Below are 15,117 nucleotides of genomic sequence, written 5' to 3'. Positions count from 1 at the left end.
ATATAGTGGTGACCCGCATCTTCCTTTTATATGCAAACGTCGGGATTCAAACGTCACGGAAGAGCCTCGGGGTAATGGTTTGCCTTTTGTAAATGTCCATTCGTATCTGTCATCAGTGGCTACCAACATAAAAACTATTTTGACGACAAGGCCCTTGGCTTAGAACAAAAACCATAGTTATAAAAAACGGAACCAGGCCACGTCTTAACGCCCATTGTCATCACAGCAGCCACCCGTCTGCTCGTCCCACCCCATCCAGCCATCGGCCCGTCCACTCGCTCCTACACATCACAATAAAAATCGAATTCGTCCGACGAGCTTGTCAGCTTGGTGAAAGCAGTCTGTGTTGCGGATGACGCGGCGGCCTTGCACTTGGCTGTTTGGGCGTCAGCAAAATGGTTCTTCTGTAGCTACATTGGTGTATGCAACTGACTATCTTGTGTATCACAGTCGCCGACGCTAAAGCTCGACGATTTTTGGCTGTTGGCCGCATTGGCACAGCTGTTGTGCTGATTGTCGCAGGAGCGGTCGACAGCCGACTGGAAATCGGTCTGTAGGAGACAAGACGAAAAGGGGTTAGATAGCCAAGACGGCGAACGAGATGACAAAGGTCCAACTATATGACAGTCACCGGAGACACTCACAAAGGTATCGCCGTCGACGGAGAACGGCCGCGTTGCGTCGTTGGATTGGGAAATCTACACAGTCAGTTTTGAGATCCCAGCGAGTGTGAGGGAAAGGTCAACGCAGGCCGCCAGCCTACCGGTGGTGCTGCAATGTTGGAAAGTGCGCCTTGGAAGAACTGCAGGTTGGTTGCGGCGCGCGGCTTCAGCACATTAGCAGCTGCCAAGTCCGGACGGTCTGGGTCGCTTCTTCCAGCACCGCGCTCCACTAAATTGAGCTGCTTGTTGATGTTGGGTGAAAAGCGCAGCAGGCCCGCAGCCGGGGCTCCAGCGGCGGCGGCGGCAGCGGTAATGTCGTCGACAATCGAGGGAGAGGCGCGCACGACGGCAGCCGACCCGAGGGCGACGAGGAATGCCGTGGCGCAGAGGAGCAAGGATGGGCAGGACGGTGCAGAATGCATTGTCGGCTTGTAGATAGCGTTTGTATTAGATAAAACGATGGTGATAAAATGGCAATGGTAGTCGTCTTGAGTAAACGAGAAAAGAGACTGAAAAGGAACAGCACATAAAATTACAAGAATGAGACCAGCGACTGGGTGTTGGCCAGGAGAAGAATATGGGGTGCTCGATGTAAACAGTAATGACGGAGCAAAAGAGAGTACAAACTGTGCCGCCAGGGCCTGAAAGTAATGTGATGCTTTGCAGAAATCTCACGAAAAGAAAGGTAGAATCATCAAAGCACAGATAAACAATGTCGCCTCTATCTCCCAGAAGCTTGGAGACAATTGTGAGGAAGCAGCCCCTCGCCTTGGAAAATGACGATGGCAGTCTGTGTGGATGTGATCTGAAACGATTTTGAGACACATCCGAGCGAGCCACAATAGCGACCACGGCACCCAAAACTGTCGGCGGAGCTCAGCGCTTTGAGCGATTAGGCAAAATGCAAGTGTGCACGAGCAGTCAAATTAGTTGCACATAGGCTTTCGCTGCAGAAATCATAAAGACTGCGCCGATACGGAATACAGGCAAAGAATGGCGCGTGACTGCGCCAGAGAGCTGTGGTCTATCCAACGAAATTGGGCGGGGGCGGCATGTATACGCCATAATCAAAGCGCAGAGAGAGTAAGTTCATATTAACATCACATACATATCCCGTACATGAAGAAGAAATATCCTTTCCAAGTAAGAGAGAGTCAGGTTGCTGCCCAGATATCACCAGGCCGCACCCGTTGTATTAGACATCTAAACTAGTCGTATAGCTTGTCGCAAAGCAGACTCACAGATCCGTAACAATTGGAAATGAAATGCAAGACAAAAGAAAACATTCCCTCTACCTTTTTCGAGAAGCAATAGGGTACTGATGCAAGATTGATAGTGGTAGCAGCAGATTGGCGAGTCCGTAAACGCCGGATATCTGGCCGGCGGGAAAGACGACCAATTATAGACACAAAACATGAGAAGATATAGTGACTGATGAAGAGCAGATTTGGGGGGTTCGAAGATGAAGTAAAGGGGCGTTGGGTCGGAAAACAAAAACAGAACAGCGGAAGCAATGGAGCAGCGCGTCGTCTAGAAATTAGATGCGGTGTTGACCTGTGTCGGCGTGTGGTAGCTCTCCAGCGTGCTCTGGAAAGGCGAGCGGCCGGGGGCGCCGGCCGCTGCGGCGCCGGTGGTGTTGTCGGGCTTCTCCAGTGCGCCTACGGGGGCGTTGCCGTAGTTGGGATCGTAGTCGTTGAGGCCATTGCCGCTGTCCTTGGCTGCCTGCTTGCGTCTGTGGATGCGAAGGGCCACAAGGCCGATGACAACCAGGACGATGGCACCACCGACGCCAACAACGACGCCAATGATGATGTTCCGCGTCGACGTGGACATGCCCGACGCCTTGCTGCCACTGCCTGAGGATGACAGGCTGCCAGTGGGGACGGTCGTGGTCTCGGATGTGACGGCGGTCGTAGAGCCGTCAGCTTCCGTAAAAGTAGTGACAAAGGTGCTCGTCGACACAGGTTGCGTCGTCGATGTGGTGGAATCGGGCGGTGTGGTGGTCTTGTCCGTGGGCGACGAGGTAGTCTTGTCGGTAGGCGAGTTGGTCGGCGAAGGAGTCGGCGTGTCCTTGGATGTAGTGGGCGTCGACGACGTTGTCGGCGGCGTGCTCGTCTTGTCCGTGGGCGAAGGCGTGCTCTTTGTCGGTGTTGGGCTGCTCGTCGTGGGCGACGGCGAAGGTGCCGACGATGTCGTGCCCGGCGTCGAGCTCACCTGGGCAGACGGCTGGGCGCTGGGCTTGGTCGAGGCATCGCCGGTCGGCTTGGCGCCTCCGCTAGAGGCAGCACTGTTGTCGGCACGGCGAGCCGGTTGACGGCCGGCGTGGGCGGCCTCGGCGACACGGAAGAAATCGGCATCAAGACGCAGGGCCTGGGCCGTAGCCATAAAGGACAGCGCCACGAAAAGCAGCTGCATCAGGCGTTTGGAATACATGGCTGCGGCTGTTGTCGGACTATTAACAAGTCGATGGTTGACGGGTAAAATAAAGATCGCGATGGAAGAGTAGAAAAGAAATAACAGTAGAGAAGAGCCGTTGAGCGAGGGACGGTTGTCGAAATGACCTGTCCGGCAGTCCGGCCAAAAAGGCAAAGCCGGAAACAGAACACGAGAGCGATGAAGCAAGGAACCGTGAGGGCGAGAGCAGCAGGATCGTTGACGTTGCGCTGCGTCTGGTGGAAAGGGAGAGGCGGTCCGGGACGTGGAAAAGAAAAAAAGTCGGCGGGGATTGCAGAACAAAGGAAAGGAAGGAAACAAAACAATAGATTGTTACGACGAAGCAAACGAGAGACAAAGAAGTAGGGAAAGAACGACTGGGCTTGTTACCGTTGTAGGAGGTTAACCGGCATGAGAAGGAACAGAATTTTTGGATGAACAAAACTGGGCAGGACAAAACAGGCATGTATGACAAGGGCCAAAGGACACCAAATCAAAGTCGTGTACGAAAGTAGCAACAATACAGAAGCAGTGATGGAGGGTGGCGGTCTTGCGTGGCTGTGGCAAACCCGTCGCGCTGCATCGTATTCGAGAATTAGTGGCTCGAGTGGTAGGTGCGATCGTCATTTTGGGGACCGTTCTCCTTTCCGTTGCTCCTGTCTCACGCGTGGCGCCCGAATATCCAGTAAATTACGTGGACAGAACGTTTCTAGTGGCCGGTTTAGAGCCGGCAACAGGTCGCTATTTTCTTAGTAGTGCGGTGTTCCGGACAGGCCGCGCTAAAACCTTTTGGCCAGGGGTTCTGTTTGGCTTAGTCCCTGCTGGAAGAGCTTTTTTGTGTCTTATTTTAGCTCACTGGCCAACATGTGCCCGCTGTTAGCGCCTGTTTGGTTTAAAACGGCTCAACGGGTGCCTGGCAGTTACTTGCGGGAAAGAAGGGGACGAAGGATCCATAACGGGTTTGCACAAAAGGGGAAAGAGACACCGGGGCCCGTTTTCGACAAAGGTGCCGTTTCAGATTCTCCCTGTTTGTCCGTTCTACTCCTTTCACTGCCGCCTCTCGACCTCTCGCTCCTGGTGCCTGGTGACCTCGTCGAAAACGTCGTCCAATGTCATCCAAAGCAGGCTCCAAACGTCTCCAGATTTGAAACAAATATCGGGGGGAACCATTTCGACCACCAGATGCAAGGAAAGGAGCCACCATATCCACCAGCGATCTACACACAAGATTAACAGAAACAACAGCCAAGCAAGCGAAGTGAGCGCCTGTGAGAAAATCTTTCGAGGTTTTCAGGGCGATGTCGGGCTAAGTTTCGCCGCCCAGGTGTGCTAATCACAACAACACAGTCTCGACAGAGACTGGCCGTCAGGCCATGTGACAACCGAAAAAAGAACGTCTGCGTTGCCACCGCCTGGTTTTTTCAACTACGGCTGCCCAAATGAGCAGCGATGGTTGCATTGCTGGTCATCCTTACGGCATACCTGCAACCTGTTATAGCGTAAGTAGCGAATTATGGGCACTGGGGCCCATCAAGTAATTACGGGGGGGGTCGGAGCGTTATTTTGACAGGAAACTCCGGCAGCCCACATACATCATGCTCCGCAATTTCCACCGTTTTGCAGAAACATGGTGAGAATATCCCGTTGCCTCTAGGTCGTCATACAGTATCGTCTATGTATATCAACAGTGGAGGGAGACAACGCAAAAGGCGAAAAGCGAATAAAATATGACAATGTGGATGCCGTTGATCATTTCGATTACATTCTGCGGTGAGATGCTCGTTTCTGACCTGACTGTTTTGACGACCCGTTAGCCTGCCGATATGCATTATCTTACCTCTCCTTTGGGAGCTTAATCAGTTTGCAACATCTCGTCGAACGCGAGCCATGCAACCACGGGCATAACCACAGACAACAACGGCATGGAAATAAAAGGCACGGCAGCCTCCGTCTTTTGAAAACGGTAATATATAGGAGACTCCGTTTAAAGGGCACAGACACGCTTTCGGTACGGGGTGGACAGATTACGAACATTAAAAAAAACCTGGGTCTGCCCCTTGCTGGTCTGTAATAAAACACGGGCACACGCATGGACACAAGCAAATTAGAGTGTCAATTTTGCCTAGATATGCTACGAAGCATACCTTCCATAACTAGAACGTCGTATGCCCTGTGTAGTCAAGTCTACAAAGGCATTACTACCTCCTTGCTTCTTTTGCTCAGTAATATGTGTCGATTATTTCTTCCGTAAAATATCTAATCCGTAGCATCCGTTGTAAATTGCACCGGATAGGCCTGGTAAATGCGCTAGAGCCTCTGGCCATGGTCTGACCTTCTCATGGCATCTGTCATAGTCGGAGGAAGTATCTACTGTTGTATTTCTGGAACCTTGGAGCGATGACAAGTCGTGCGCGCTTCTTTGATGTCTTGGTCGATTTTGCACTAGCACAACGACGCATTGCTCTTCCCGTTCTGTTCTCCAGCAGTGCGTACTTGCTTGTAGGTCGGCACGCTTCCGCAGGACGTCGGCGTTACTGGGAGCGCGCTAAGGAACAGCTTTGCACCAATTGTGTCCACTGTACAGAGTAATCGGCGGCCTGTAATTTGTTGGCGCTACGCCAGTTCGTTGCCGGGTTCGATTTTTGCAAGCCACTTCATATTTTTGCGCCGCGGATACGTCGTCATCGACCGATACTCCGTACATCATCATCCGGCCCTCCGTTACGCCGCGCTGACCCCCTGCTGGCTGCGCCACTTGTCGTGATGTCTGTCAAAAAGCCCACCAACTACAAGCTCTGGGCCAAGATGCTCGTTGGGTAAGCTGCGAGACCTTCACCTCCTTGGTTCGCACGCGTCAGTCTGTGTATGAAACCCACCAGAACCAAAGCGCACATGCTAACGCGAGGTCTCTCCAGCGGCGCCATCATGTGCGTTGGCGGCCCCATGCTGACCGTCTACGTGATGCCGACCGACGAGGAGCTGTTCCAGAGGTACAACCCGGAGCTGCAAAAGCGCAGTTTAGATCGCCGTGAGGAGCGCCAAGCCGAGTTCAACGAATGGCTGCAGAACCTGAAGCGGCAGTCCAGGAGCAACAAGCCCAGTATGTACAACACGCCCCAGGATAGCTGGTCATCAAGACATACCTCTCACTACAGAATGCGTCGTCGTTCAATCATCATTTATTCTCTAACAATGTCGCAGTCTGGGTCGTACAAGAGGAGGAGGCTCGCGAAGCCAAAGAAGCCAAGGCGAGCCAGACTCTGCGTCTTGCCGAAGAGGCCAGGGCACAGCGGGATGCCATGCGCAAGGAAGCCGGTCTGCCGCCGGAGACTACCACGAAGCGCTAATGGCATCCATGGCAAGCCCGTTGTGTCACTTTAGTCTACCATGACTCGTCTTGTCTTCCTTGTGTTTCTATGGCGTTCATTTTCTCTTCTGATTTTTTTATCTGGCGGCGATGAGGATAGTCGCATCCTGTCTTGGGTTTCAAAAACGGGCTTATCAATATGAACTGGGCGGCGTTGGTTACGGGTTGGGTGCATGTATACATGCACAAAACACAAAATACATTTCTACTCTCATACAAACAAACGTTCCGTCTCTCATGCAAAATCAATCTCATACGTTGCTTCACCTTGGACCGGTTGGCGCTAAGAATGAGCTGGAACCAAACGCCACAGCCACCAGCCACAATTCAAAGACCGGCGTCTAAGAGTGTACGTCCTAGATATTCACCTGCGACCATAACACAGAGCGGGGGTGGACCGACGACGGGCTGTCTACTGGTGGGGCTGGCCCCGAGCTCGCCAGTGAAAATTATTGTGTGCGTACTTCTAAGCAAAAACGGCAGCAGCCTGTCAAGAGAAAAAAAATTAGGACAAAAATTGACCACTTGCACCTTCCCGCCCGGACTGACGCACATTTTATCGCCCTCCTCACCGATCCCCAAGGCCCAGCACCACCGGATTAACCGCCGCAGCACGCAAAAACTCGCTACTCGTGCTTCTCCGATTTTCTTTTTCCATCCCCTTCCAACATTCTTCCGGCATCCGCCTCTCCATCTTTCGCTGCTTCACCTCCCCCGTGTCCACCGAACCGACGACGACGACGACGACGACGACGGCCAATTGATTTTTGTCCACACCCTCTTTGGTAGGTACTGCACCCCAGCCGACGCACCAATCAATCACATGGCGAGTCCCGAACATCCAGCATCTCTCTGTCATTGGGTCTATACATCCTTCCGTTGAACCTTTCCAACTCCTCATGCTTTCGCCATTCCTAAACGCCGTTCTTGACCCCGAAGAGCATGTCGCGCTTGCCGGTCGCGATGTGCACGACTACCCCTCGTCCGGTCTCCCTCCGCATCAGCTACCCGTCCCAGTATCTTACACCCTCAGTCCAATTGGCTTCCTGCATACCTCTCTTTGCTTCTTTGAGCTTCATACTCCTCGTCGCACACCTCACCTGGCATCACCTTGCTTTACCTTGCATCATCTCGGTCCGTTGCCTTGCAGCGTTTCCCGGCGTACATATATCTCTTACGATACCCTCCTATACATCCGCGATACAATCTCGCCTGGTCTCTCATCATATTTTATGGCGCTGCCTTTTTCTCTTCCTCCATGCTGTCGCCTCCACATCATGAGCGTCTCCAGTCTCGCGATCTCGAGTTGCAACCAACCGTATATCGATTTAGCTACTAACCTAACTCCTATCGCAGACATTTTTTAATCATCCACCGTGGCTCCGAGTTGACCCATCCCCTCCGTCCTCTCAACCGCAATCATGGCCGATATCCAGGAGCGTCTGAAGAAGCTTGGCGCTGTGTCGCGTATCGGTGGCAAGGGTACCCCCCGGAGAAAGGTCAAGCGTGCGCCGCCCCGGTCAGCTGCCGACGACAAGAAGCTGCAGGCTTCCCTGAAGAAGCTCAACGTCCAGCCCATCACCCAGATCGAGGAGGTCAACATGTTCAAGAGCGACGGCAACGTCATCCACTTTGCTGCCCCCAAGGGTAAGTCTACTGCTATCCCATCGATATGGCTCACCTGCTACGCACGTGCTTTTTGGACATTCCGACTAACTGCTCTCTTCCCCCTTTCCTCCTCAATAGTCCACGCTTCCGTCCCCTCCAACACCTTTGCCATCTACGGCAACGGTGAGGACAAGGAGCTGACTGAGCTCGTCCCTGGTATCCTGAACCAGCTGGGTCCCGACTCTCTGGCCTCTCTGCGCAAGCTGGCCGAGAGCTACCAGAGCCTCCAGAAGGCCGATGAGGACGCCAAGAAGGACGGCGCTGCTCCGGAGGCCGAAGATGATGATGCTATCCCCGACCTGGTTGACCGCACGTTTGAGGACAAGGTCGAGTAAACAAAAGAAAATTACTGTCCAGTGTCGTTGGGAAAGTTGCATGAAGACACCAACTGGCCAAATTTGGGCATCAGTAGATGTTTCTCTAGGACACAAGGAAACAAAAAAAAAAATTATAAAAATTGAAAGCAACTGCCAGGCTTCGAGATTGAGCGCGGTTTCTTGTTTCCTCGCAAGACAGAAATTCGCCTACCTGTATTTTTTTTCCGGTGGCAAGGGACATGTCGTTTTTCTTCGCCTTCAATTATTTTACTCCTTACCAATGCCATCTTTCGGTTATCTACCAAACGCCATCGTTTTCATATCTATATCTATATCCATATCCATATCCATATCCATATCCAAACCCATATTCATATTCGTATGCTTCATATGGCCCTATATAGTGTTCAATCCCCAGTTTCCGTCGTTTTCGTTTGGCGTCCATCCCATCAATGCGAGGTTCTTGACATCATCCTTCACCGCTCGTCGTGCAGCAAGTAAAGGAGAAGCTTTGAGAGCGTTATACGTTTTGCAGTCAAACAGCCTTTGAAGCGTCTTCTCTTCGGGCCGCTTAGTATCATCAGAGCCCTGAGCATTGTCCATGACCATCGTGGCGACTTGCTGTGCCAGCTTCCACATCTGACGCCTCGAGACAGCACTGGCACCAATCGGGTCAAATTCTTTACGCCCACGGAGGACACCATTCACCAAACATTCGTTGATACCGTTGAGGGTCCATGCGACCGCGAGATTACTGCTTGCATTCTTGGTCGAGATCATAGAGGGATGTCGTGTGGAAAATGCAAACTCGAGATCAGTTGTTTTCACCGCAAATGGCACAAACGCATATGGTCGGGGCCAGATACGTTCTGCCACCGGAGCCAGTCGGCCGACATCGGTCTCGGCAGAGAAGCAACGGCGGCAGCCCGTCTCTGAATACTGCGACGATGGCAAGACAACAGAGCGAAGGTATAGTCCTGTGCTAGGCGTAATGAGCAGCGTCGCAAGTCCACTCAGTAGTGTCGTACACTGGCGAAGGGCCAACTTGTCGGAACATGACTTGGATAATGTCGGCGGTGCATCAGCGCGACCTGGCTTCCTCCGTACTGTGCCAAGTCGTGAGAAAAATCCACGACCCGAGAGCAAGCCCAAGCTGCCCGGCGCATCCTCTTCAGCTGTTATTGGTGCATCCCAAGGCGAAGCGTCCTCTTGGGCAGCCATGGTCAGCTCCATGCTAGCATCACCACCTTCCCATGGTGTTAGCAACGTATGTATATTAGAGCCGGTCACTTGCCCCGTATCTGTGTCTCCTGATTTGGACAGACAGGTAATCTTACAAGGGGCTTCTGAGCAGTACATATGCAAGACAACATCATGGCGCCACTCAAACAGCTGGCCACTGTAGGTGATATCTGTGCCATCGCCTCTTTTCACTGTGCCATTGCCATCGTGTCGAAACCTTACAAATGGAGACTCGTCGCCCTGAAGCATCACATCGCGACACTCCTGCAAAATAAACCGGTTGAAAGCGCGCAAAGCAAGCGCCTCAGCGTGCCAGTCGTGAATGCCCACACCTTTGGACTTGGATAGCTTCGATGACGGAAGACATTTCATGCCAGTTCTGTATATTGTCAAAGTCAATATCACAGCTCTTTTAGGAAACCTACATACAGGGAGAAACTTACGCTAGAGCAACACAAACGAGCTGGCCATCAGCCACTGTGTAAAGGAAATATCAAATTTAGTCAGGTGACAGTTCACTCCGAGAGGTTGGTGATGCTGGTTTCTCAGATTGAGCACATACGTTCAGCTACGATCCCACTCAATGGCACCCACTCACGGATACCATTCGAGCGTACGGCCGGTTTCCGGTTCGTAGGAAGCCTGTCAAACTCTTCAAGAACGGCCTTTGCAATAGAGTCGGCTTGGGCCATTGCGTGACTGGGGGAGGGCTATGACCGGTAAGGAGCCTCAACTTGATCTAGGTGCACCCCGTCATCGACCTCGTGACCTGGTACTGTACTCTTTCATTCCCGGTGATATGTCATTTAGACAATTTGAAAACGACCGTTCAAAGGCTGAGGGGAGTGGTCCATAATCTGAGTGTAACGTTTTGCAGCCTTGAGCTTAAAGGGGAAAAGACTACATGTAGTATGGAGTAATTACCCCGTACGGTTTCATTCGAGTTCAATCTTGAGTTATTATATAATCACACGTGACCAAAATGGAAACTTGAGAGATGCGTCCCACTTTTTGGACGCTCAGCCAATCACATACGTGTAGTGGAGTCGAGACACGCACAACAATTTTTTGTCGAAATCCGAAAACTAGCCAATTTTCCATCACTAAACGAATTTTCGTCTCCTGGCAAAACCGTCGAATCTACATCAACCACCAACGATCACCGACACCTTCGACAAATCGCCAAAATGAGAATCTACGACGATACGTTTTCGGGCCAGAAGATTTACCCCGGCAAGGTACGTGACTTCGATAGTCGAAACTTCGTCCGTGAGGAAGAAGTCCGCATGTTGGGGGAGGCAGGTTGATGGATGGAACGACAACTCCGGAAAGACACGGCCACTACAACGACAACGACGACCCAAGAGACCCGTTTCAAAATCCGACCGTTCCTTTTTGTTTCGCCGCTATGAAGGAGTTGAAGACTTTTGCCGACCTTTTCGTGAATGAACGATCATTAGAGACAAATGGGCTTCAGCGGGGGCGGGCTCGACCTTGACATTGAAGATTAATGGGCGCGCCTGAGGGGGGAACCGACGTCGAAGATGACTGAATACGTATGCTGACTGCTTTTGCTCTCCCTTGCTACAGGGTAAGCTCTTCGTCCGTGGCGACAGCAAGATCTTCCGTTTCCAGAACGGCAAGTCCGAGTCTCTGTTCCTGCAGCGCAAGAACCCCCGCCGCATCTCCTGGACTGTTCTGTTCCGTCGCCAGCACCGCAAGGGTATCTCTGAGGTAAGATTTAGCTCTCCGATCTATACGAGTCCATGGGCCTGCGGTAGTACGACTCTTGCAACACTTCGAGCCTCGATAGACAACAACATTCGCACGAGACAATCGCAGATATATGCATGAGCCAGTCATGAGACCGCAGGACCGCAACGACGACACGAATAATCACCATCCACGCCCTTGACAACGGTCATGTATTAACAACCCTGTAGGAGGTTGCCAAGAAGCGCTCTCGCCGGACAGTCAAGTCTCAGCGTGCTATCGTGGGTGCTTCTCTCGATGTGATCAAGGAGCGCCGGTCTATGCGCCCCGAGGCGCGTGCTGCCCAGCGCGCCGCCCACCTGTCGGACATCAAGTCCAAGAAGGCCGAGGCTGAGAAGGTGAAGAAGGCCGAGAAGGCCAAGAAGGCTTCCGCTGCCGCCAAGGGCCAGGCCCAGCGCAGCATCCAGAGCAAGCAGGGTAGCAAGGGTGCGCAGACGCGGGTGGCCCCTAACACCCGTTAAGTGGCCAGTCAGCAGGAGAGGATGTAGTATTGCGGCCCGAGGAGGGCCGGGAGGGTTCTCCGGGCAAATAAAGAAAACTGCTTGGATCGACGTCTCTGAGCGGACAACTGGGTTTACAATTGCGACGGAGAGGATTTGCGGCGTCTACTCGGTAGCCATAACCTTTTAGGTACTTTTTCTATGTTCAAAGAACAAAAAAAAAACGAAAGAAAATTTGAAACCCCAGCGAAGGGATGGATATATAGTTGACAGATGCCTGTTGGCCGGCAACGTCCGCACGTCTTGACGTCCGCAGTACCACCGAGTTTGTCGTTCTTTGATAACCAGTGCCTCCTGACGCACAGTATTGCCTAACTTGATTCCAGTTTCTGCCAGGGCTTTTCTTGCATTATCACATAGTTCTCTCATAGTCACCATCTGGCCATACGTGGCGCAATACACGGCCATGTACCACTTATAATGGAGCCAGACACGACTTCTTAAAAGGTTTCATAGACAGATACCTACATCAACAGTTGTCTCTTTTTTATATACGGGCTAAAATTTACGGCTCTCCTTAACGTCAGACTCCTTAAAACCCCATGTTTACCTCTCCCGATCTACAAATGATAGAAACCCAGCGTAGGGAACGGAGTACATACATCATTTGCTACGAACAACGCAACGCTGTACTGCAATGTGCGTCGTTATTCCGGATGAAGCAGGGACGAATCAAAGACGCCTGTGGCAGCCAGGTGTCCTAGGGAGGCACTGGAGGGATGGAGGGAAAGTTCCAAAGTGGGTCACATTCAATGACGTACCAAAACAACAAACAGGGAGGGAAAGTGGCCGCTTGCCAGAACACCAAAATCCGCCAAGACCGTTCATTTAGCAGGGGGTAACAATTTTAAGTGACGCGCGACTTACGCGCAGCAAACATCTTCACAAATTTTTGTGGGCATGTGCGATGCAAGCTATTTTTTCGACTTCTTTTTGGCAAAACCATTCTTTCGTGCATGCACGATACAGGTTTTCTCCTCTTAACTATCCTCGGCCTTTGCCCTTTTTATGTATACAACACGATAAAACACCCATCCTTTGGCCTTTCCTCCACGTCGCTTTATTAATTTCATTTTTGTTTCATTTTTTATTTCACCGTTTGCGGAAGTTATTTGAGCACCTACGTTTAAGTTGAGTATCATCTAGAGCTTGGCATCCTTCGCATCAAAGGCCTTGCTAATTTTTTGGCCACAAGGTTATACGCCGCACAGCCTCCGGCCTTCCTATCGCGCTACAGCCAGTTTATAGTTTTATTCCAACATCTGTCTCTTCCTCTTTCACGGGGCTCACAGCTACCGACACAACGTCACCTCTGCGCCATCGCCGCGCAGCCTTCACCAACACCCGGTTATCCTGTGTCGCCATGGTGTACCTACGGCAGGAGTCCCTTGCGGGGCTCAAGCTTTACAAGTACTCGGGTGTCGACCACAGCTTGACGTCCAAGTACATCCTGAAGCCCTTCTACAACAACATCGTGTTGCCGTGCTTTCCTATCGGCATGGCGCCGAATCTCATCACACTCTCCGGCTTTATGTTCGTCGTTGCGAATCTCCTCACACTGTTGTGGTACAACCCGGCGCTCGACCAGGACTGCCCGCCGTGGGTGTACTACAGCTGGGCTGTGGGCCTGTTCCTGTACCAGACCTTTGATGCCGTTGACGGCGCGCAAGCGTAAGTGACCTGCAGGCAGAGACAAACTCGCTCACGACGCAGTGCTAATAGAAAACATCAGTCGGCGCACGCGCCAGAGCAGCCCTCTCGGTGAGCTTTTCGACCACGGTGTGGACGCCCTCAATACCTCCCTCGAGGTACTGATTTTCGCCGCTTCCCAAAACATGGGCCAGGACTGGAAGACAGTCGCAACCTTGTTTGCATGTACGTAAAACTTTTGTGAATGACGCGTACTCTCTGCGCAGACCACGATCATCCAGCTAACACTCCTAGCCCTCATGGCGTTCTACGTTCAGACATGGGAAGAGTACCACACTCACACACTCACGCTGGGCGTCGTCAATGGCCCCGTCGAAGGCGTCTTAATTCTCATCCTGGTGTACGCCCTGACTGGTTATCTTGGCGGCGCCTCGTTCTGGCAACAGCCTATGCTGGCTACGCTTGGCGTTCCGTCCAGCATTATCAGCCTTGTTCCGTCAGCGCTGCGGGACTTATCCTTCACCGGTTGGTATATGGTGCAGGGGGCGGTCGTGTTGGTGTACAACACGGCCGAGTCGGCCCGCACGGTGCTGCGTGTGTGGCGCAAGGAGCAAAAGGAGGCCAAGGCGAACGGGACGGCAGCCAAGGCCGGAAAGGGAGTCAACCGCGATAACCACCCCTTCCTTGGCCTACTTCCGTTTGCCATCACCTGGGCCCTTGTTGTGGTGTACTTGGTGCTGCAGCCTGAGATCCTGCACTCCCACCTAGTCCCCTTCGTGTTCTTTGTGGGCCTCATCAACGCCTACTCCGTTGGCCAGATGATTACGGCACATGTTTCGCATCTGCCCTTCCCTTATTACAATGTCTTGGTCCTACCTCTCGCCTGGGGCGTCGTCGACTCCCTTGGTCCGCTTCTACAGCGGATTGAGCCGGCGGTCGCACCGCTGCTATTCGGCAGTAGCGAGCCTCCGTCGTACTTCAAACTTGGCTGGCCCAGCGCTCTCGGCGACGGCGTCTACCAGGTTGCATACATGTTCTGCATGCTCGGTATGGCCGTAGGCGTGTACGGTTCCTTCGTCGTTGACGTCATTGTCACCATCTGTGACTATCTGGACATCTGGTGCCTGACAATCAAGCACCCTCATGTTGAGGGCGAATTATCCGACAAGGCCGCCACTGGTGCAACGAGCGGTCAAGCATCATCCACGTCCGTTTCTCTAGACACAACAACAGTGCAGAAGAGAAAATAGGCACGGCAATCATCATGGCTTTCCTACTATCGTTTCGTTTGTACAACTCTCCTAATTCTTCCTTCTGTTTTCATCAGTAACTCTTCACTTGTTATGGCTCTGGTTTTTTGCACTATATTCTCTTTTTTGTACCGGTATACGGATGAGTGTTACTTCATAGCATGGTTGTTCGCGTGGAGGCAGGACTCTTTTCTTTTTTAGATTTTGATTTGTCCAATGCACTGAAACTAAATCGTAGCGTTTTTATAAATGAAA

The 15,117-nt window shown here is 52.1% G+C and overlaps 10 protein-coding genes across 10 annotated transcripts; 6 read left to right on the top strand and 4 right to left on the bottom strand.

The window, feature by feature from the left end:
* Window positions 1–281: 281 nt before the first annotated feature.
* Window positions 282–1,084, bottom strand: SPSK_03584 (uncharacterized protein; the record flags this gene model as incomplete). The annotated part of the gene is made up of 3 exons (XM_016730421.1): window positions 282–376; window positions 434–698; window positions 764–1,084. The coding sequence occupies 3 exons, from the start codon at window positions 1,082–1,084 to the stop codon at window positions 282–284; spliced, it is 681 nt and encodes a 226-aa protein (XP_016585350.1).
* Window positions 1,085–2,192: 1,108 nt separating this feature from the next.
* SPSK_03551 (cell wall protein) lies at window positions 2,193–3,095 on the bottom strand (the record flags this gene model as incomplete). The annotated part of the gene is made up of 1 exon (XM_016730389.1): window positions 2,193–3,095. The coding sequence occupies one exon, from the start codon at window positions 3,093–3,095 to the stop codon at window positions 2,193–2,195; it is 903 nt and encodes a 300-aa protein (XP_016585349.1).
* Window positions 3,096–3,959: 864 nt separating this feature from the next.
* Window positions 3,960–4,328, top strand: SPSK_10542 (uncharacterized protein; the record flags this gene model as incomplete). Its single annotated transcript, XM_016736915.1, has 1 exon — window positions 3,960–4,328. The coding sequence occupies one exon, from the start codon at window positions 3,960–3,962 to the stop codon at window positions 4,326–4,328; it is 369 nt and encodes a 122-aa protein (XP_016585348.1).
* A 1,530-nt stretch (window positions 4,329–5,858) lies between these two features.
* Window positions 5,859–6,442, top strand: SPSK_03652 (cbp4 domain containing protein; the record flags this gene model as incomplete). Its single annotated transcript, XM_016730487.1, has 3 exons — window positions 5,859–5,911; window positions 5,975–6,195; window positions 6,297–6,442. The coding sequence occupies 3 exons, from the start codon at window positions 5,859–5,861 to the stop codon at window positions 6,440–6,442; spliced, it is 420 nt and encodes a 139-aa protein (XP_016585347.1).
* Window positions 6,443–7,030: 588 nt separating this feature from the next.
* On the bottom strand, window positions 7,031–7,321 carry SPSK_03776 (uncharacterized protein; the record flags this gene model as incomplete). Its single annotated transcript, XM_016730610.1, has 1 exon — window positions 7,031–7,321. The coding sequence occupies one exon, from the start codon at window positions 7,319–7,321 to the stop codon at window positions 7,031–7,033; it is 291 nt and encodes a 96-aa protein (XP_016585346.1).
* Window positions 7,322–7,883: 562 nt separating this feature from the next.
* On the top strand, window positions 7,884–8,465 carry SPSK_03653 (nascent polypeptide-associated complex subunit beta; the record flags this gene model as incomplete). The annotated part of the gene is made up of 2 exons (XM_016730488.1): window positions 7,884–8,109; window positions 8,209–8,465. The coding sequence occupies 2 exons, from the start codon at window positions 7,884–7,886 to the stop codon at window positions 8,463–8,465; spliced, it is 483 nt and encodes a 160-aa protein (XP_016585345.1).
* A 378-nt stretch (window positions 8,466–8,843) lies between these two features.
* On the bottom strand, window positions 8,844–10,381 carry SPSK_03312 (tRNA-specific adenosine deaminase 1; the record flags this gene model as incomplete). The annotated part of the gene is made up of 3 exons (XM_016730150.1): window positions 8,844–10,068; window positions 10,133–10,166; window positions 10,252–10,381. The coding sequence occupies 3 exons, from the start codon at window positions 10,379–10,381 to the stop codon at window positions 8,844–8,846; spliced, it is 1,389 nt and encodes a 462-aa protein (XP_016585344.1).
* A 305-nt stretch (window positions 10,382–10,686) lies between these two features.
* Window positions 10,687–10,996, top strand: SPSK_03764 (uncharacterized protein; the record flags this gene model as incomplete). Its single annotated transcript, XM_016730598.1, has 2 exons — window positions 10,687–10,896; window positions 10,928–10,996. 2 exons carry the CDS (start codon window positions 10,687–10,689, stop codon window positions 10,994–10,996), a joined length of 279 nt encoding a protein of 92 aa, XP_016585343.1.
* A 237-nt stretch (window positions 10,997–11,233) lies between these two features.
* On the top strand, window positions 11,234–11,923 carry SPSK_03621 (large subunit ribosomal protein L24e; the record flags this gene model as incomplete). The annotated part of the gene is made up of 3 exons (XM_016730458.1): window positions 11,234–11,245; window positions 11,280–11,423; window positions 11,633–11,923. 3 exons carry the CDS (start codon window positions 11,234–11,236, stop codon window positions 11,921–11,923), a joined length of 447 nt encoding a protein of 148 aa, XP_016585342.1.
* Window positions 11,924–13,325: 1,402 nt separating this feature from the next.
* Window positions 13,326–14,862, top strand: SPSK_03313 (ethanolaminephosphotransferase; the record flags this gene model as incomplete). Its single annotated transcript, XM_016730151.1, has 3 exons — window positions 13,326–13,633; window positions 13,695–13,837; window positions 13,907–14,862. 3 exons carry the CDS (start codon window positions 13,326–13,328, stop codon window positions 14,860–14,862), a joined length of 1,407 nt encoding a protein of 468 aa, XP_016585341.1.
* Window positions 14,863–15,117: the final 255 nt, after the last annotated feature.

Source organism: Sporothrix schenckii (genome assembly GCF_000961545.1).
Source record: "Sporothrix schenckii 1099-18 chromosome Unknown Cont47, whole genome shotgun sequence".
In the NCBI taxonomy this organism is placed as follows: Eukaryota; Fungi; Ascomycota; class Sordariomycetes; order Ophiostomatales; family Ophiostomataceae; genus Sporothrix; species Sporothrix schenckii.
This window is presented reverse-complemented; position numbering and strand designations above follow the sequence as displayed.